The sequence below is a fragment of the Typopeltis vanoorti genome, chromosome 23 (assembly GCF_054136105.1).
Source record: "Typopeltis vanoorti isolate ZY-2024b chromosome 23, IOZ_Tvanoo_1.0, whole genome shotgun sequence".
NCBI lineage: Eukaryota > Metazoa > Arthropoda > Arachnida > Uropygi > Thelyphonidae > Typopeltis > Typopeltis vanoorti.
Genome location: NC_143571.1, coordinates 9,552,323 through 9,573,831, shown reverse-complemented (window position 1 = coordinate 9,573,831; position 21,509 = coordinate 9,552,323). Strand labels below are relative to the sequence as shown.

General features: G+C 36.5%; 1 protein-coding gene across 6 annotated transcripts in view; it reads right to left on the bottom strand.

Moving 5' to 3' along the window:
* LOC150093608 (thrombospondin type-1 domain-containing protein 7B-like) overlaps positions 1-21,509 on the bottom strand; it is a 950,748-nt gene that overhangs the window by 416,729 nt on the left and 512,510 nt on the right. For all 6 annotated transcript variants that reach the window (XM_090412735.1, XM_090412734.1, XM_090412733.1 and 3 more), the window contains exons 15-17: positions 20,502-20,732; positions 14,425-14,600; positions 8,480-8,613 (exon numbers count right to left, since the gene is read on the bottom strand). In XM_090412735.1, the coding sequence (XP_090268861.1) occupies positions 8,480-8,613; positions 14,425-14,600; positions 20,502-20,732 (541 nt within the window). The remainder of the gene's footprint in view (positions 1-8,479; positions 8,614-14,424; positions 14,601-20,501; positions 20,733-21,509) is intronic.

Here is a 21,509-nt window from a genome sequence, read left to right as displayed (position 1 = left end):
TTAGATCCAACATTATTTCACTAACATCATATCTACAAAATGTTAACAACTCTTTATGCTTCATATGTGACACCAACTGCCTCAATTCACTTGCAACATCCTTTTTTCTCATCTTCTAAATCATTTGTCCTCGCTACCAACTCTGATGCCCATTTATTTCTTCCCTGCGAAGCCTCAGGAATTCACCTCATTATATTGCCATTATGCCAATTTGTAGGTAGCACTGATTAACCCCCCCCCACACACACACACAAATTAGCCAAACATTTAGCTAAAGTTGAAAGTTTATTTTTCACTTGGTTAGACTATAATAAATTTAGTTTAATCCTTTATCCAAGTATGAGCCATAAACTTTCAACATCTTTCTCTAAATCCAGAGTAATTTAATAAAAAGGTGGCACACTGATCGGCAACTCCTATAGGTAGAGATGACCTTGCTAATGCTTCTGCCTGGTATCTCCACTTGGGCCTGGCTCCCACTGAAGAGACCTCAATAAAGGTCGAAACTAGTCTGGGTAGTGGCCCTTCCCTTAATGCATAACATTATACATATCTGCAAGGAGATGTGTTTTGCATTATGGAAGATACTGAGATAGGAGTGATGTCAGCTTGCTCCACCTTTGCAACGAGTTGCCTGGTGTTGTACTACCTTACCCCAGTCCTGAAGATACTTTCAGGTGCAAACTTTGTTTGCTCACACTTGGATAAATGATTAAACTAAATTTATTATATTATTTAGCTAAAGTGTTTTTGCAATATACTGGTGACAGCTCTTTACACATAAACTCAGTCTACTTTAAAGTCAGTACAGAAAACCTCATACTCTGACATCTGACATGGTTAATTTTGATGATTCCTCTCTGTTCACCAATGTCCCACTTAAAAAGATGCTTTAGATCTTATTCAAGCTGAATTTCCTCCCTCTGATATCTCAGTTCTGTTTAAGTTCACTATGAACTTGGGCTATTGTGTTCAACAAGGAAACTTCTACAAATAGAGATAAGAGCCATGCTCTCTGCCATGAAGGAGTTAGTCCTAGCTAACTACTTCATGGCCTGGATGCTCTCAATCAATTTTTTTTTTTAACACATCTAAACAGCCAATATCTCAGGTTCACCTTAGAAAAGGAAAATAGCAACAGTCTCCTCATTCTTAGACACTATGATCATATGCTCACCTAATGGATCCCCATTCTCTGTTTACAGAAAACCAATACACACACACACACACACACACACACACACACACACACACACACACACACACACACACACACACAGGTAGATACATTTACCATGTCCAACCCTCCCCCCAACAGTATGAGATACTCTATATAACAGAGAAAAATTAAATAGTTTTGATAATAAATTTGACCATATTCACAAAACCTTAGCCAATGACTACAATCCCCGCTACATACCTTCCCTCCCATCCAGAACAGAGACTACGCCAAAACTATCACCATTCCAAAAATCTTTAAAAAATGCACCCTTGCAATCATTTATAGACCATATAAAGAACTGACACCATTCATCTGCTCCATCAAAGACTAGTCATAGTCCCTAAACCTGACAGGTGTATACCAGGTCTCTTGCAGTTACTAACTGTCCTGTGGCCAAACATAAGAAATACTGTATACCTGTTGTCACAATACAGAACTTACTACAATATTTTGAACACCAATCACAGGATACACTGGAAGAAGGCCACTCTACTCTGCTGTAGCAAATAGAAACATGACTCTTTCTCATCCAACAGACTTCAGTTCAACCCCCAAGGATACTTATTTGAACCCACTAGGAGACGCTATTTAGGACTTTAGGTCACTTTGGTTGCCATGCTTCAGGCTCATTACCCAGCGTAATACAGATATAATATTGTACCGTGTTCCTTGATGATAGCAATTTGACTCTGCAGAAATATTGGAAACATTAATTCATATTAATTAATATTAGTCTTTGTTGTAATTTCTTTAAAAACAGTTATGAATAGCTAAGTCATAAGCTTTACCAACAGACTTACAGTCATTATACCAACAAGAAAATATGTCTCATGGCCAGTGCTTTTTTTCTGGTGGTACACAATGGTATGCAGTACCGGCACCTTTTTTTCTTAAGTTTTTAAAAATTTGCGATTTATTGACAGCAAAATGTATTATAAATATTCACGAATTGAATTTTCAATTTTGATTACTCATAAGTTGGTATCCTGCTTTCCTGCTTCATAGGTTGGTATGCAACCAAAAACAGGAAGAATCACTTCTGATTGCTTCCAATATCAGTTTATCAGTTCTATATTCACTCTGCAACAGGCAGGTGTTCACGTGAGTTTTGAATTAATCTAAGTTAAATCAGTGCAATCATTGTTCAAAATGAGTAAAATAAGTAGTTACTTTATGCCAATGAGTAAGAAAAGGAAGGCTGAAGAAGTAAAAATTGTTGAATCTATTTGTGATCCTGTAAAACAAAAAACTAGCACTGAAAATGCACTTGGTGAAGAGGATCACGAAGCCAATACCAAAGGTCCACGTGGTCAAAAGGAAGCAGATTCTGATAATGATTGGCCCAAATGTTGGATACTTTTGCAGAAGAATGACTTCTGTGAGAGAAACAAGTAACTAAGTCAAGAATAAAATGTTGGGCTGTAAAGTGTGTCGTGATGTCGGAAGTCTTGTCGTCGATAAACACATGGGAACAAAAATTTCAGTGGAGTGGGCAAATGGTAAAATCAGTCATTTTGGAGAATCTCGCAAACAACAGTTAATGTCATTAAGAAAAAAGATTTACGATCATAAGGAGAGTGCAGCACACAAAGCAAGATGACGAGGGTATATCGGAGGATATGTTAAAAGTGTGGAAGTACCTGTAATAACATCTTCATGGTGAGTACGGCACCTTTTTTACCAGAAAAAAAGCACTGCTCATGACACCTTAATCTATAATAGAAAAACACTATAAGTTGTTTCTACTTCCTTTTTCACATTAACTCATTATCTGCATTATCAATTGCTTCTTGAACCATTTCAATTCATTTTACACTTCATCCACACTCTCGTATATATTTTCTCTGAACTGCATTCATTGCCACCATATTTTCTATCAACAACAATAATCATTCTTGATTCCATTTCTCTCTCTTTTTAATCACTCCTTTCTATGATTGCAGTGCTCACCCTCCACACCAGTGGAGGTCCGTACATAAGCACCAAGACACTGCAGCATCCCCAAGGAAAAAATTAAAAAATTAAATTTTGTTTGTGTTTATAAATAATAACAATGCTTACAACATTATATAAATGCAGTACAACATGTTAAAGGTTACAGCTCATGTTTTGACATTGATTGAATAGTTAATAATTGGAATTGTTCGATTAACGCTTTAGATTACGAAACAAATGCACTGCGATCTAATGCCAATATTCGTTTGCTCTTGTCATTGCACATTAAGTCATTCCCAACTGTAACTGCTCCAACTGCAGTGTATTTTTAGTATGCTTACTGCCTTATTTCTGTGAGATATGAAACGTTTATTATTGGTGCGTGTGCGTGAACTATTTTTTTGTAAATCTTATTCTATTTTGTTAAAATAACATATAATTATTTATTTATTATAGATATAAGGCTGAATTATGATGAGTGTCGCTGTTGAAAATATGAAAAGAATTATATTTTTTCAATTATCATTACACGAAACAAATGCACTGCGATCTAACACCGATTCGTTTGCACTTGTCATTGCTATTGATACGAAACTTATTATTGGTGTTTGTTCATGGTGAGGATTAAATATTTTTAATAAAGTAATTTTTAATATGTAAATTTATTTATTAATAAATTCGTTACTGATTAAGAAAAAAAAAAGTGTTTTTTTTTTATGCAGCACCCCCACTTAAAATTTTCACCACTGCTCCACACTCTTATACACATACTGGCCACTAAATTAGAAACCTTTATGCAGATATATGTAAATTCACATTCTGGCAACCCATTCCACTTACTCAGCCCTCCAAGAAAAAATCTACTCTTAACACCATTACTAACTATGCACTTACACAATTTCCATGGATGATCCCTTGTTTTCTCTGTGTACTGCTGTGTACTGAAAAAATCTTCAGTTTCAATCCTATAAATTCCCTTTAACAACTTATATTCTTATATCATGTCAACCTGACTGGCCAAGTGGTTAGCGTATCCACTCTCTAGTCAAATTGGTTGTGGATTCAAATCCTGCCGTGGGCATGGATGCTTGTGATTGTCTGTGGAAATACCAGTGGTGGTGGTCGGCAGTAGATGGCATTGGTGTAGTTGCGGCGAGTTGGTGGAGACAGTTGTAGAGCAGGTGCCCTCCCTCAATGAGTCTATGGATTCCCTGGAGGTGTCAAATAATAATAATAATACTTGGTCACATGCATCACCACTTGTTCTAGGTAACTATTTAAGAATGCTGCTAAGAATGGTGTTGATCACAATGTGGAAAAACAAAGGATCTTTCAGAGTTCAAGAAAGGGCTTATTGTGGATGTCCATCTGGCTGGAGCCATAGTTTTGAAAATAGTAGAGCTGACTGGTTTCTCAAAAGGTGAGATATCCTGGGGTGTTTAATCAGTGGAAAAATAACCCATGATTGTTTGTGTAAGAGGTATAACTGTGGTCCTAAGACAGTCTGTCAGGAACAAGATTGCTCTTCTGAGAAGGCTTGTACAGACAAACAGAAATTCCTTTGCACAGCAATTGACCGAAGCATTTAATGAAGGCTGTTCCCAACCCATATATCTCACTAAACTATATGCAGGGAATTGAAGAGGATTAGATGATGCCTATACAGAAGCTACTGATTTCTGTACAGAACCAGAGAGTTTGTCTACAGTGGTATCAGGAACATTTGACTGGACACACTGGAAAAAGTTGTGATCCAATGAGTCATAGTACACCTTGTTCTGTACTGATGGTAGGCAGAGAGTTTGGTGAGAGCTCCAAGAAACAATGAACCCAGCTTGCCTTGTAAAAACAACTCAAGTTTCTAGAAATGGTGTCATGGTGTGGAGCATGTTCTGTTAGTATGCAATGGATCTTCTGATATTGCAGGAAGGTCAGGTGTCCTCCAAGGAATAACTGAACATTATTGCTAATCAAGTCCATCCTGCAATGTGGACTTTTTATCCGGCAGGTGATGGTTATTTCATGGATGACAATGCTACAGTCTACTACACAAGAATTGTTCGGCAGTGGTTCAGTGAGCATGACAGACTTCCAGCATCTTCCCTGGCTACCAAAAAAAAAATAATAAAAATTCTGGATCTAAACTCCATCGAGAATATATGGGACATATTAGAAAAACAGATGGTAGGCAGGGAGTTTGGTGAAAGCCCCATGAAACAGCTTGCCTTCTAAACACAACTCAAGGTTCTGGAAGTGGTGTCATGGTGTGGAGCATGTTCTATTAGTATGCAATGGGTCTCCTGATATTGCTGGAAGGTCAGGTGTCCTCCAAGGAATATATGTCGGCCTGGTTGGCCATGGTTAGCATATCCATTTTCCAACCAAAAAGCTGCAGGTTTGAATCCCGCTGTGGGCATGGATGTTTGTGATTGTCTGTGAAAATATCAATGATAGTTTTGGTGTAGATGATGATGAATGTGTATATTGCAGTTCATTGTAGTTGGTGGATTGAGTGGTGGAGAGAGACAGAGTTGTAAATTTAGGTGCACTCCCTTGAGTCCCTTGGACTCCCTGGAGGTGTCATGTAATAATAATAAACTGATCTAGGAGCAAAGCCCTCTTCTGTCAAATCTGGGCCAGTTAAAGGACTGTCTGTTGAACTCCTGGTATGTTGTAGATGAAGATTTAGATGTGGATGTATTTGTGTCTCTCATATAATATTAAAAAATAAAATTGATCGATATCCATCTGCAATTACTCAGTTGCGAGTTCTGTGTTCGTATCACACACACATATTACATCAGGCAACAGTGCTTTTGTGGAATTTAAGTGTCAGGTGGACTGAAAAGATAAGAGCAGCAAGGTATTTCATATTTGATATGGTACTTGGTCGATGGATTCTAACAGATTGAACATCTGATATGTGTTAGCAAAATATGTTCTAATAAAGTTCTGGGAAATCACTCATCTATCCAACATGATTCCATTCCTTACAGAGGATATCTTGTATGAATTCATGGAACCTTAACCATTGCTAAACATGAATATTTGTGATAAAGAATATATGGACTGCATTTCTTTCATGAAATGCATACTGATGCACAGTCTTGCTAGGCATGGATATTAGGTCCTCTCATCACAATTTTGTGTAGTACATGCAACTGCTCTTTAGCTCTGACCTAAAATATAGAGCAGAGCCAATCAGCTCTTAGTTTAACATTATTATGAAATTTTGAACTGGCACCAAAAGGCCTCAAAAGCTATTATCAGTGCTGCTTCCTTGGGGTTCTGCGTTGAGGAAAGTCAATTCTTCTGAAATCATCAGTAATACCTCCACTCTTTATCATTTTTTATCTTACTGAATGCTCTATCCATTATATTCTATTCCCATCAGGATATCATTCTCTGTCACTCCACTGACCTCAATGATTTGCAGACTAATTTTATCAAGGACAAACTCTGCCTCATTATTACTAATAGTTTGGTTTGGTATTTTATAGCACAATAATGGCTGTGGTCAATACTGCATCAGTAAATGATCACTTCAATAATAATACAGATAAAAATGTATATAGATGCATTTCTAAAGAGAAAGGTCTACAAAAACAAGTATATAAAAATGGATAAAAAGCAGTTGTAAAATAATCAATGAAAATGTATAAAAAGTGTAAAAAGATCATAAAACAAATAAAATAGTGTTAAATGATCTATATATGATAAAATATTTTAATTGTTTAAATTTAAAAACAAAAGAAACATCTGTAGAGTCTGATAAAATATGTCTGAGTATACAGGGCTGAGACACATGACTACAGCTAAATAATAACTGCATTCATTCATGAAATGAAGAGTGTCAATTAAAATATGACAAATGGCAAGTCTGGCATTACAAAACTATCACACAGGCATGATATCACTCTTCATTTAATTTCAGGCTAAATTTGGTAGAGCTCATTATTAGTCTCGCCATTCCAAGATAAATGAAACTGGGATAGAAGTTTGTGTCTGATAATCTCTGGTAATTAGTATACGAGACAGGCAGATGGTGGATGTTTGAGAACCAATCTGATCTAGTTGCAGCATCTGCAGCCTCATTTTTCTTGATCCCAACATGGCTTGGAATCCAACAGAAACATACATCTAAGTGCAGCTTCCATAATTGAAACAAGGGATGTAGGATTTGAGAGCGCAGTGGATGTTTTTGAAGCTCTAGACTTCTTATTGCCTGAAGAGAACTTTGAGAGTCTGAATATATTATGACCCTTTTGGTAGCAATGCAATGTATTTTAGGGGTAAGAGTTCATAATGCTGTCCAGAAAGACAGCAGAAAACCTTACTAGATCCTCTAATTTTGAACCATCCACGTACAGGCACAAAATCAGGGTATTTAATTATATGAGCTTCAAAGAGCTGCTGGTAGACAACAGAAGAGGTGGAAAGTTTTGGTATCTTACTGAAAGAGAAGCTTCATGCAGGTATGCATGACTGCCGTTATGGAAATGTGTTTAGTGGCATCTGGTCTATGTTTTCTACCACAATCTCTAGAACTTGTAAGAGAGTTTTTATTCATAAATGAAAGGGTTTTATGGCAGCCTCTCGAGTACTGTAATAATTCTCCCATTACCAAAAAATAGTTGGACATGGGAAGGTATGGCAGGGATTTTAGAGAGACAAATACAGGAAGAAAGCACAGAAATAGAATAAGAATGAAAAGGACCAGAACAATCACTGGAGTCCCCTCTACTATGAGCATGTGCCTCACATGGAGGCATGTTACTAGTAGTACTTGCACCGATCTAAACATACTAGCTTGCTCCTGATCTCCTTATTTTTCCCCCACAGTTCCTTACCCTATCATTTTGCAATACAATACATAGGGTAAGTGTATTTTGCAATACAGTCCCTGAAGTCCTCAACATTCTAGTAGATTGCACTCACAACGCTACCATCAAATTTTAATTTCTGTACTTACACACACACACAAACAATACATTTCTGCTCTCAACAACAATCTAATCAGCTTCACAGTGTGACTCTCACTCAAATGCAGACCATCTCCAGCAAACAGCTTTCTCCTCCCCTACATTCACATTTCTCAGATATCCACATACTCAAGGTCTCTCTTCCCACATACCACATCATTCATGCTACAGAACTGATACCAAATAAAGTACCAAAACTTGATACCTTTGTTTATAATTGCATTTATTATTTCACAATTACAAACAATATCTCATATTAAATTGCAAATGCTAAATTCATCTTGCTAAAACTAGGTTCTGATTGATTTACAGAAAATAATGCATAAATCTATAATTATACCTGACTTTTCTGAAATGCTTGCCTTTTCCACACTGCTTAGTTTGACCTCCATGTAAAATTTCACAATATCCCCATGCCTCTGCAAACCAGTAATAATGATCACAAGGTAGAATGCATAAATCTATTTGTATTTCCTGAAAATAAGTAGGAAAATATATAAAGTAGGCTTCATATATGAAAGCAAGTTAAAGAAGAGCAAATAAAACATGCTAATTATATATAACATCTATTTTACTCAATTTAAAGGAGTTCATCTTCAGGATTTAAAAATAATCTTTTATCTCTTTGTCACAAAAACATTTTAAAAGTAAAATATAAAAATAACATTTACACAAGTAACACAAAATAAAGTACAACTGATTAATCAAATCCTGAAAGTCTAGGAGAGAGCCCTATATGGAGTAGTGAGTGGTCTTGGTTGTTAAACAGGAGGTTTAACAATTAGTTAAAATTGAGGTAACATTGAGGGATTAATTAACCATGTTAATCGAGGGATACCTATATAATTTTTTGTATTCTTTAATTTACAGTATAACCAAGTGGAAAAAATTCCAATAGTTTTCTTCCATTTGATTCTGTAAATGGTGCCCAAGGTATGGTCTGCTAGACAGGAATATAGGAATGTTTAGTGCTTGTAGATACAATTTCTTATGTTGGGTATGTGTGTGTGTGTGGAGGGGGGGGGGGAATCTTTTATTAGTGATAAGGTGTGACTCAGGTGGATACTGGTGAAGAGAAGTGATGTCAAAACTAGCCATAATCAGAATTCCATAAATTCAATTTTTCAGTGATAAATTGAAAACAGGTAGAATTTTTTTTATAAGACAATGTGTGTACAGTAAGGATGATTAAGTAATTTATCTCACTAATTTGCTAATCTGTAGGATGGGAAATTAGGACAGAAAGTTTTCCATTGACAGTTGGCTTGCATCAAGGGTCAGCATTAAGTCCATTCTTATTTAATATTGTGATGGAGGTGGTGATGGAGGAGGTGAGAGACGACACGCCTTGGACTATGTTGTAGATATTTTCTTTTAACCATATTCATAATATCATTTATATACATATTAAATTGAAGCAGCTCAAACACAGAGCCTAGGAATATACTGCAACTCGCTCACCTTCTCATGGATTCAATTTTTCCCAAAAACAACTCTTTGATGTATCCGTATCTCTATTACTCATCCATATCTCTATTACTATTTTCCCATTTTATGTAACAGTTTCATGTGATATTCTCTGAAATGACTTTGCAAAGTCCAACAGCAGCAGCAGCATGGTGTAGATATTTCCTTTAGCAAACTCAGCTGCCACTTTATTACAAAAGTGAGTTAATGACTAATGCAAAACCTGTCCTTTACAAAATGGTGCTTTGTCCTCCCCTCTTAGAGTATCACATTCCTGAATTCTTTCTTTTACCAACTTTCCCAATACCTTAATCATTACTCCTGAAACAATGACTGTTCTATAATTTACAAAATCTGTATTGGAGTTTCCTTTATGCAGTGGATCTATTTTTTCCCTTTCCCATTCTCTTGGTACTTTATCAGAGCCAAGACAAACTAAACAGCTTAGTTAGAGGAGCTGTCAATGCCTGGTAGCACATCATTGTAATGCATATTGATTCCAATGTGGCAGGAATTTGATACAACAATTGTACAATATCAGAGAGTACTAAATGTAGATTATGCACAAAAGAAGAAGGCATGTAAAAAACTCAGTGAGTCTGCATAAATCATACATTTCTGGTAGTGGTTTTCTTTTACATGTTGAAGCAAAAGCTGCATGACATGCAGCTTAGCAGTGTACTACATTCAAGTGGAATCTGACTCAATACAATGTACAGGAAAACAGTATCCAGCAGAGAACTAGATTTCAAACCATCATTATAGACAAGAAATTAAAGTAACGAGAGGCTACAGTATGATGGAGTACAAAATCCCACGTGGAAACACTTGTGTTTAATACAAAGATTGCCATCTACATTTATACAAAAGGTCTACATAATTTTTTCATAATGCAGTACCAAACAAGCAAATGGCCGTCTAACATATGTCATATTGACATTCCCAACATAGAGAGGCTGGTGGGGAAATACTAGTTTACATAGGATGCTTATGCAAAGATACTTTTAGAGCATAACTAAGCATATTTTTAGAAAAGAGTACTCATCCATGGTTCTAATAAGCAATTTCTCGTAAATGGGATCGACATAAAAATCACAGCTACTTCTGCTGAAGTAGGTTCATTTCATTCCACAAAAAGGCTGAATGAGTTATCTGACATGTACTAATAGCTATTCATATAACTTGATGGACAGGATCCAAATGCTGCAGGATATTCTTCCTTGAAGAAGCATAAGCTTGTGATCCATAATGAAGTTTTTATTGAAGAAGTGCATGAGAAAAGTGAAGAAAAGAACATCAACTGAGAACCCTATTCTGTAAGGGACAGAGTTTGGAAGGTATTCAATGCTTGCTCTCTTGCACTTTTCTCATCAAAAATGAGGCCTAAGAATTTGAATTTTTTTGCTAGTGGGATAATAGTTTGTGCCAATCTTAACTTTGGGTCTGGGTGAAGACTGAATTTCCATTCTTTACCTAGAGCAGCCTCTCACTACTTTGAAAACTTTGACGTGTTTCTAAGAGCTTGTGAAGATATATGATCATAGTTGTTCAAGTTTCCTTTTGGAATGCAATCAGAATGACAGAAAACTGTAAAGTTATTAAAATACAGAGCACTGCCTACTGTGGGAAGAAATTCAGTAAATGAATGTTACATTTAAAACAGAGCCTCAAGGAAATACTCACCTCTTGAATTAATGGCCAGGATAATGTGTTTCTCACTCAGAATTGGGAGATTCAGATAGAGACAAAGTTTTTAATAAATAGGGAGATGCTTTGAGAACTACATTATAAACCAATTACATATTTGGATTAATCCAGTGGTTCTCAAACTGTGGGGTGCGACCCCGAGGGGGGAACAAATAGCTTGAAAGGGGCACGACATACTTTCCTACAGATAAAAATTAAAACTGCCATAAATCAGTTTTAAAAATAACAAATAAAAATACAGAAAGAAAAACTTTTGATGATACAGGTTTTAATTATCATGAATTTCAAAATAACTAATAATTATTTTCTTCACTCTCACTTATAAAAAGCGTGCGCCAGAAAGTGAGAAAGGCTTTTCTGCTTTGGCAGCTATGAAGTCAAAGTATCGTTCAAGACTAATTACTAAAGAACTTAGAGTAGCCATTTCTGATATCTGACACCACGTTTTTATAAACTCTGTTCTCAAAAGCAGGCCATTCCATCACATTACACTTTGACATTTAAATGTTTGATTATTTTTACAGAGAAAAATTAAATACTTGTTAGTTAAATATTGTTTCATTTCAATACATATTTTGATTAATTGCAAGTGTTAAAACTAATTTTTATTGTTGGCCTAATATTGTGATACTTTAATTATTTTGTGTCAAAAACTGTTAAATAGTATGGAAAAAAAAAAAAAAACACAAAATAAACTGAATAAAATGTCAAACTTAGTATGACTTCTATTTTGATAAATAAAACCGGTGTGTGTGTGTGTGGGGAGCTGACAGTGTTTTCGCTTGTCAGGTGGGGCTCAGAGGTAAAAGGTTCGAGAACCACTGGTTTAATCCTTTATCCAAGTGCAAGCAAACGAAGTTTGCACTTGAAGTATTTTCAGGACTGACTCAACTCGTGGGAAAGGTGGTATAACTTCTCATCACTTGCCCTAATATCCCATAATGCAAAGCACATCTCCTTGCAGACATGTATAATGCTATGCATTAAGGGAAGGGTCACTACCCAGACCAGTTTCAACTTTCATTGAGTCAGTGGGAGCCAGACCCAGAGGTGGTGATACTAAGGTGGAAGTAATGGAGAAGTCATATTTCCATATACCAGTTGCCAAAAGGTGTCACACCTTATTATTAAAATTCTCTGGATTAGAGATAAGTTTAGATAAGAGATTAGAGGAAGTTTTTTCACTTGGCTATGCTACCATTACTTCCACCTTAGTATCACCACCTCTGGGTCTGGCTTCCACTGATAAGACCTCAATAAAGGTCGAAACTGGTCTGGGTAGTGATCCTTCCTTTAATGCATAGCATTATACATGTCTGCAAGGAGATGTGCTTTGCATTATAGGATACTAAGGCAAGTGATGAGAAGTTATACCACCTTTGCCACGAGTTGACCCAGTCCTGAAAATACTTCAGGTGCAAACTTTGTTTGCTTACACTTGGATAAAGGATTAAACCAAATATAAAATTGGTAGCATAGCCAAGTGAAAAACCTTCCATCTACATTATAAAGGTCATAAGATCTGTTACATATTAAAGAAATCATAAAGGCTGTATCATAAGATATTTTCCATATCAAAGAAAACTGAAACCAAACGTTCATGTTTTGAGAATGCATCTCTGATAGATGTCTCTAAACAAACCAAATGGTCCAACATTGACTAGTGTCCACAAAAGTCACATTGTATATTAGAAAAAGAAAGACCATTGCTTTCTACATACCACAGAAGTCTGGCATCAACTACGAGGGTGGTCTGAAAAGTTCTCGGCCTAACAATGAAAAAACAAATTTATAATTTCAAAATTATTTTTATTTTTCACCCTAATCTCCCTTAAGACTAATACATTTATTCCAGCGATGCTCCAGCGCCATTATCCCGTCCCTGTAGTGGTTCTCAGTAAGATCTGCAAAATATCACTCTACAGCTGCAATCACCTCTTGATTAGAAGAAAAACGCTGGCCAGCGAGGAAGAGTTTTAGTTTTGGGAAGACATAGAGTCAGAGGGAGCCAAATCTAGGGAATAGGATGGAAGTTCCAAAACTTCATAGTGCAGGTCACTTAATTTTCTAAAACACCTTTGTGGGTACAGGTGCATTGGTATTGGTACGGTATTCATGAAAGATGATTTTTTTTTTTCCTGCAAACCAGGTCTTTTCTCATGAATTTTTTTGTCTAGTCTGGTTAAAAGATCAGAATAATATTTCCCAGTTATTATTTTACCCTTTTCAAGATAATTAATAAACAAAATGCCTTTAGCATCCCAAAACACTGATGCCATGACCTTTCCTGCTGATGGAACGGACTTTGTCTTCTTTGGCTCAGAACAACCAGCATCTGACCATTGTTTTGACTGCTGTTTGTATTCTGGTGTGTAATAGTGAATCCAAGTCTCATCCATAGTAATAAATTGATGCACAAAATCAGTTTTATTCTTGTTAAAATGCACCAAGCACTGTTCAGAGATTTTCATGCAAATGCGTTTTTGGTGAGCAATCGGGCACCCATCTTGCGCACAGCTTTTTCATTTGCAGTTCTTCAGGCAAAATATATTCTACATGTTCTTATGAAATGCCTATAATCTCAGCAATATCATGCACTTTGACTCACCAGTCATCCAATACCATATCGTACACTTCATCGATGATGTCTGGTGTTGTTACACTTGGTGGATGTCCTTCACATGGATCAACTTCAAACATGGTATGCCATGATTACACTGGGCAGCCCATTTCTTAATTGTCAAAAATGAAGGAGAAGAGTGCCCATAAACTTTTATGAACGTAAAATGAATTTCTTTTGGCATTAAACTTTCTTTTACAAAGAATTTTATAACCACACGATACTCAATTTTATCCATTTCAATGAATACAGACAACACTTTTGCTTCAGACAGCTGTATAAAACAAACTGCTTGATTAAACGACTTGCAATTTCACATGGATGTTTATGACAGATGTACCAACTTAGAGAAAAAAATCTTACTGATAGTGTTGCCATCTATGGTTGAGGCCGAGAACTTTTCAGACCACCCTTGTATAGCAACTTTCTTAATAACAACATAATATTCAATATAACTTTCATAGCAACAATATAATATTAAAGTTACAAACTGTTCCATTTTCTGTTAGTGGACAGGGACGTCCAAATTTATTTGATTGTGTTATAATGGTTCTTTGACGGTGACGATATCCGACTCCACAGGTGACATTACAAGGAAGCCACTGAGACCATGCTGATAATTTACAATCCAATGGGCATTCAGTCAAGCATAGATCTTGTTCGATTCCTGTTAAAAGACAAAAATATTATGTATCAATTTTATATATGCAAATAATTTTAATTCTGAAGAATAAAAACTTAAATTTAAAGGAATGAAATTAAATAGTTTTCCTTGTGTAATATGTTTCTAGGTAAAAAGTTAATGGAAGAAACGGTTTAACTTTATTATTATATTAATTTTAATAATAGCTAATAAAGTTTAATTCTGATCTTAAATTACAAATTCAGTAGTTCAAACTAAATATTCCTTTTGACACATTATAAAAACTACAGAATGGTAGGCCATAACAAGCTGAACTCACTCTAGCCTTTAAAACTAGAAAATGTTGAATACTGTGAGGATAATCTTACTTTAGGGAGGCAGTTGAGTGTATGAAAGAGTATAATATGCCCGAGTGAGTACGAAGGACAACAAATCAGAATGGGATAGTTAGTAAAAGGCATCAAAGTAGGGATGGGACTAACGAGCGTCTGCAATTTATGTACACTAATGCCAGGAGTATTAGGAACAAGGAGGAGACGTTTTTGGCCTTGGTTGGCACTTCCAGGCTACAGGTTGTTGGTATTAGTGAAACATGTCTGACAGAAGATGATAAAGCTAGTGGGATTGAATGTGACGGGTATAGCGTGATCAGGAGTGACAGGGAGAATAAAAAGGAGGGAGGAGTGTTATTGATGATAGCTGATGAGTTGCAGCCAAGCAGTATAGAAGTTGAACTGCAGAATAGAGAAAAGAGCACATTTGAGGCTATTTGGGGTGAGATAGAGGCTAGCAAAACAAAATATACAATTGGGTGCTGCTATAGACCAGGTGATGGAATAGATGGTGGGGATAGTATGCATAGGCAAATAGAAGAAATGAGTAGAAGGAGGGTAATTATTATGGGAGATTTCAATTATGGTAACATTGACTGGAAGGAGGAGAGGGCACATGGGAGGAAGGAATTGAATTTTATGCGGCTATTAAGTGACAACTATCTGCAACAGCATGTAATGGAAAATACTAGGGGGCAGAGAGTGCTTGACCTAGTAATTGCATCTGAGAATGTGGCTGTAACGAACATGACCATGTTGCCACCAATTGGTGAGAGTGATCACAAGGTCATGACTTGGGAGGTGGCTAAAGGAGTGGAATTTCCAATTAAGACAGGGTACATGTGGAATTACCAGGCTGGTAAGTATGACAAGCTTAGGAGTGTGCTTGGCTTAGTGCCATGGCATGTAAAACTGCAAGGGCTGGATGTTGATAGTGCATGGGAGGTGGTTAAGAAGTGTTTGCAGGAGGCAATGGTTGACTGTATACCAAGAGTCCGAATAATAAATCAAGTAGGGGATAAATGAATGAATAACACCATTAAGCTTGAGCTGCAAAAAAAGAAACAATTGTGGAGAGAATTTAAGGAGAAAGGTGACCAGCAGGTGCAGTAACAGTATAAAGCTCCGGCTAGAAAGGTTAACAAGAGTGGTAAGAAAAGCAAAAGGGGATTATGAAAGAATATTGGCCATGCAGGCTAAAGAGAATCCCAAACAGTTTTTTCAATATGTCGCAAGTAAAAGGAAAAATGTTCATGGCAGAATGATTTTAAAGAATGCTGAGGGTAGGGAGGTAACCGAATCAGTCGATATAGTGGAATTACTGAGCGAGCACTTTGCAAGAGTATATCACCCAGGTGGTGACATTGCAGGAATGGAAGAACCAACAGCTTATACTGGAATTGTGATGAAGTAGAGGTAAATAATCTATTACAGAACCTCAATGTCAATTCATTTGTGGGATTGGATGGTATACCAGCTCATGTCGTACGTGAAGCGGCTAAAGAATTGTCAGTGCCCTTGACAATTTTGTTTAATTTGAGCCTCGGGTCTGGGTCAGTCCCAAGGGGGTGGAAAGTGAGGAAAATAGTTCCACTGCATAAAAGTGGTTCCAAGGCTGCCGTTGAAAATTACCGGCCAATCAACATAACAGGAATCGTTATCAAGGTCTTGGAGAAAATAGTAAAGAGGAAAATACAAGATTGGATATATGAAAATGGGACACTGTATCAGGGAGAGCAAGTATTGCTCACATATTATAACACAGTGACGGCTGAACTGGATAAGGGTAATGTGTTTACAGTGATTCTACTGGACCTTGCTAAAGCCTTTGACAGGATACCACATGGAATTCTAATCAGTAAAATGCAGCATATGGGGATGGATATAGGGTTGGTGAGACGGATAGGTGGGTGGTTGATGGAGAGATATCAAAGAGTGATTTATTCAGGAATAGAGTCCAAAAGACAGCCTGTGACTAGTGGTGTGCCACAAGGATCTGTTTCTTGGACCACTGCTGCTTATTTTGTTCATTAATGATAGAGGAAAGGATCTGAGAGGAACAGTTCATTTGTTCGCGGATGATGCAAAGTTGGGTAGAGCAACAGTGAATGCAGATGATGTCAAAATTTTGCAGGATGATTTGGATAGATTGGAGGTCTGGGCTGAGAAGAATGGATGTCAATTTAATGTGGCAAAATGTAAGGTTATACATTTTGGGGTGAAAAGATTAGTAGTAGTTTGCTACATTGGTGGAACTGTACTCCAGGAAATTGATGAGGCAAGAGATTTAGGAGTGTTAGTGGATAAGGAGTTGAAGTTTAGGGGGCACATTGCAAAAGTGGCCAAATCAGCTCATCAAATCACTTGGTTGCTGAAGAATACTTTGACGAGCAAAGATAAACAAGTTATTGTTCCTCTGTATAACATCATCTGCATCGTGATAAGACCCCATCTCGACTACTGTGCCCAGATCTGGGCACCAGGGTTTCTTATTGATGGGGAGGAGGTTGAGAGTATCCAGAGGCGAGTGACCAAGATGATAGCAGGTCTGTGGAATGAACCTTATGAGAACAGGTTGAGGATTTGTGGGTTGCAGAAATTGGTTGATAGGTGGAGGAGGGGAGATATGATTGAGACATTCAAATTACTGATGGGTTTCTATAAGATTAATTCAGAAGATATTTTTGAGAACAGGACTGGTGGTGGGAGGACTAGGGGCCATCCATGGAAACTGGGTAAGAGTGTGGTTAGTAAGGGTGTTAGAGCTGGATTCTTTACTTTTAGATTGCTGAATGAGTGGAATAAGCTGCCAGAGTCTGTAGTGGGTGCTGTGACTGTGAATGAGTTTAAGGCAAGGTATGATAGATACTGTGTGAATGTCAAATAGTTGTGATGAACATGATTTGGGGCCTCCCTCGATGAGTCTAAGGACTTCCTGGAGTTGCCCGTAATAATAATAATAATGTGCTCCTAACTCTGTTTACAAGTGGATGCATCTACCTTATGTGCCATGAAAAAATGAGTTTTTGTTAATATTTCTAATTGTGACTGCTAATTTCTGGATTCAGCTAGCTGAATTTCATCGTGAGAAATTAGATGTGAGGTTGTGCAGAGTGCATTATATATTTTGGTATGTTATCTACGAATAAACTGTAGTGCAGCTGAATGGAATAAAGATGTAATGAAATGCCAAAATAACACTAATCGAGTAGTTTAACATGAGTGGCTTTGTTAAATGTGAATGCCATGTATTCATTACTGAGTGAAAAGTTTGTTGATGAAAAGCAAAAGTGAAAGTACATGCTGAAAATGTTTCAAAAGGTACAAAAGAATGCCACATCTGATTTGTATCAGAAGAGAGAGAGAGAGAGAGAAAAGATAGTTGTGAATCATGGCAACAAAACAAAGCATGCTAAAAATGTGTGGATAAGGGAGCCTGAGACAGGAAATCAAAATATGGATGAAGGTGAACAAATGCAAATGATGAAGTGGGGGGAGGGGGGGGGGCTTGTAAAAAAGGAGTCATCAAAGAAATATTGGATGAAGAAAACAGCAGATAGCATGCTCATAAAGTATAAAGAGAGTTTTGCAAGTACAGAAACATCCCACAGGTGATGTAGCAGAGAAGTAGAGATGAGGGAAGAGACAGGAATCTATACGAAAGAACATGTCTGAGAGAGAAAACAGAGGAGGAAGAGAAAGGAGATTGCATGATATGGTGATTTCACGATTAGGCATGTGCTTGATGAGTGTGTTAAAAAAAAATTATGCTTTTACTCTTTCTCTGAGTGAGAGTAAAAGCATGAATTGGGCAGATGCAAATGATTTTCAAGATGACAAATGCATAATAGTTAGGATATGAAAGAGTTACTGGAAGAAGCAAAAATTCTTATTCACCAAAGAGGTATCTAATTCACCATACAGTGAATTAGATACCTTTATGCAGATGTATGTAAACATCACTTAGGCAGCGTATATTCAAAATACTTGGTTAGATGCATCACTGCATGTTCTACATAACTATTTAAGAATGCTGCTGGTCAGTAATCATCAGTAGTGTTAATCACAATGGGAAAAACAAAGGACCTTTCAGAGTTCAATAAAGGGCATATTGTGGATGCCTCTGGCTGGAGCTATGATTTTGAAAACAGCAGAGCTGACTGGTTTCTCAAAAGGTGGGATATCCTGGATGTTTAATCAGTGGAAAAATAATCCACATTGCTTGTTTAAGAGGCATAACTGTGGTCCTAAAACAGCCTGTCAGGAACGAAATAACTGTCATCTGAGAAGGCTTGTACAGACAAATAGAACTTCTGTGTGCAGCAATTTAATGAAGGCTGTTCCTGACCCATATATATCACCAAACTATGCACAGGAAATTGAAGAGGATCAGTAATGGCAGTCAAATGCCTATATATAAACTAAAAGGTTGTAATTCAGTGGCCAGTATGTGTATTATGATTGGGTTAAATCAAGAAGGGGAGAATAAATAGCAAACAAGTCAATCTGTATAGTTTTAAGAAGAAATGGCACAGTTTATAAATGTGTGAAGTGCATCTGAGGAGAAATGAATGATGGCCTGACATGAATGGATTTGGAGTTAAGAGCCTAGAGAAAGTGTTGATCAGTGAAACTATGAGAACATACATTGAAGGAAAGTTACATAAATACATTGAAGGATAGATATTTCCAACATATATTTTGGCATATGGAGAAAACAAATGAAATTTACATAGCTACTATATGATAATCACCTAAAGCAGCAGGTGAAGAAGAGTACCAACATTTTAGCATGCTAGATCTAGTGACAACAAGGATTTTTTCATAACTATGGTAGCCACTTTGTCCCTGAATAGAGGGAGCAGTCGAACAGTCCTAACCCAAGAGATAAGATGAACTAAGCATGTAGAATTATCATATGAAACTCTAGAGCAAGAGATTATGATAAACTTAGGAAGCAGATTGGAGTAGTGTCATTACATAAGGAACTACAAGTGATGTTAGCAGTAATGTGTAAGGAATGTGCAAGGCGTGTGAGGGAAGTACACTCACACAGTGTGCATCATTTTATAGCATATGATTTTGCTTATTAAATTCTAAGTTTTGACTACTCTAAAGAGAGCCTCTGTAGCTCAGTCGGTATAGACAAAGTCAGTATTCTGTCCAAGACGTGAGGAACTGTTATCTGGTCTCTTTTGACTCAAGGTGAGTTAGTCAGTCTCATTTAGAGATAGGGAGTTTTTTCACCCAGAAACTCGGGTTTTTTGTCCCCCAGAACAGGCATAACCAACTGGCCCTCTGAACACACACGGATCTACAGTCATAAAATACATGCTTAATTCCTCATCAGGAAGGCTAACCTATTCTAAGGGATGGGGTGGGAAAGGGGGGAAACTCCATACGAAATAAATACTACTCTAAACACTCTTTATAAATATACAAATATACACATATATTACTCTGTGCACATAGTAAATCAATTACTGGGAAAAAATTGACATTTTAAATGTATATCACAATGAATAAGCCTAAGCTCTTATATATACCAAATAATTTTTATTTGAATAACAGCTTGCTACAAATATTTCATTACCTGTTTCAGAGCAAGTTCTTAAATCAATTCCAATTCCTCTCCTGTACTTATATCCTGTTCCACATTGTACATTAATCTTCTGCCCATCTGAATTGGTAAAAGTTTCATTTTCTTTCAAAATGCACTCAGACCATCGACTATGTAAATATGATGACCACTGTTGAACTGTAGGGCAGGGTTTGCTTTCCTTTAAGATTACATGATCACAGTTTTTTTCTTTTTCACTTCCATCTTAAAAATAAAAATATATATATTTATTCTGGAAAAGAGAACTTGGACTTGATTCATGTAACCTGACAAAGCAATGCTGTGGAACTTCATATAAAACATTAAAATATTTTTTTTATATTAAAAACATTTCTATAATGAAAAATAATAAATGCTATTTTTTTTGGATATAAGTTCATTTGAAAAATACAAAGAAAACTATCAGAGCTATCCAAACAAAAACCAAATTTTTATTAAAAATCACGTGGCAAAAAAAAAAAAAAAGGCAATCTAATCTGAATAACCACGGAAATTAATCATCTAGTTTAAATGAACCAATATCATACAAATGAAAGAATACATGAGAAACTGTAAAGTAGGTGACTATGTTGTCTTAAGTGAATATGCAAGGAAGAATACAAAATACTCCATGAATTTAGCCTATCAACCTAGATTATTAACATCAAAGAATTCTTTAAAGCAAAAGGGACCATGTAGCAAAGAATGCAAATACAATTCAAAATATAAATGCAATGCTGAAACAAACTTTCACACGTAAAGATAAGGATGTCATTTTGCCTCTTTACAAGGACTTGATAAGACCTCATTTGGACCATTGTGCACTGGTCTGGTCTTCTGGTTTCTGTTGTGATTCTGATAAAGTGGAGAGAGAGTGTGTGTGCAAAGGAGAGTATTAAAAATGATATCAGGATTGTGGAATACTGATTATGAAGACAGATTGAGAATTTGAAGACTGCCGACATTAAAAAACAGGAGAAAGAGGGGTGATGTGAGAAATTC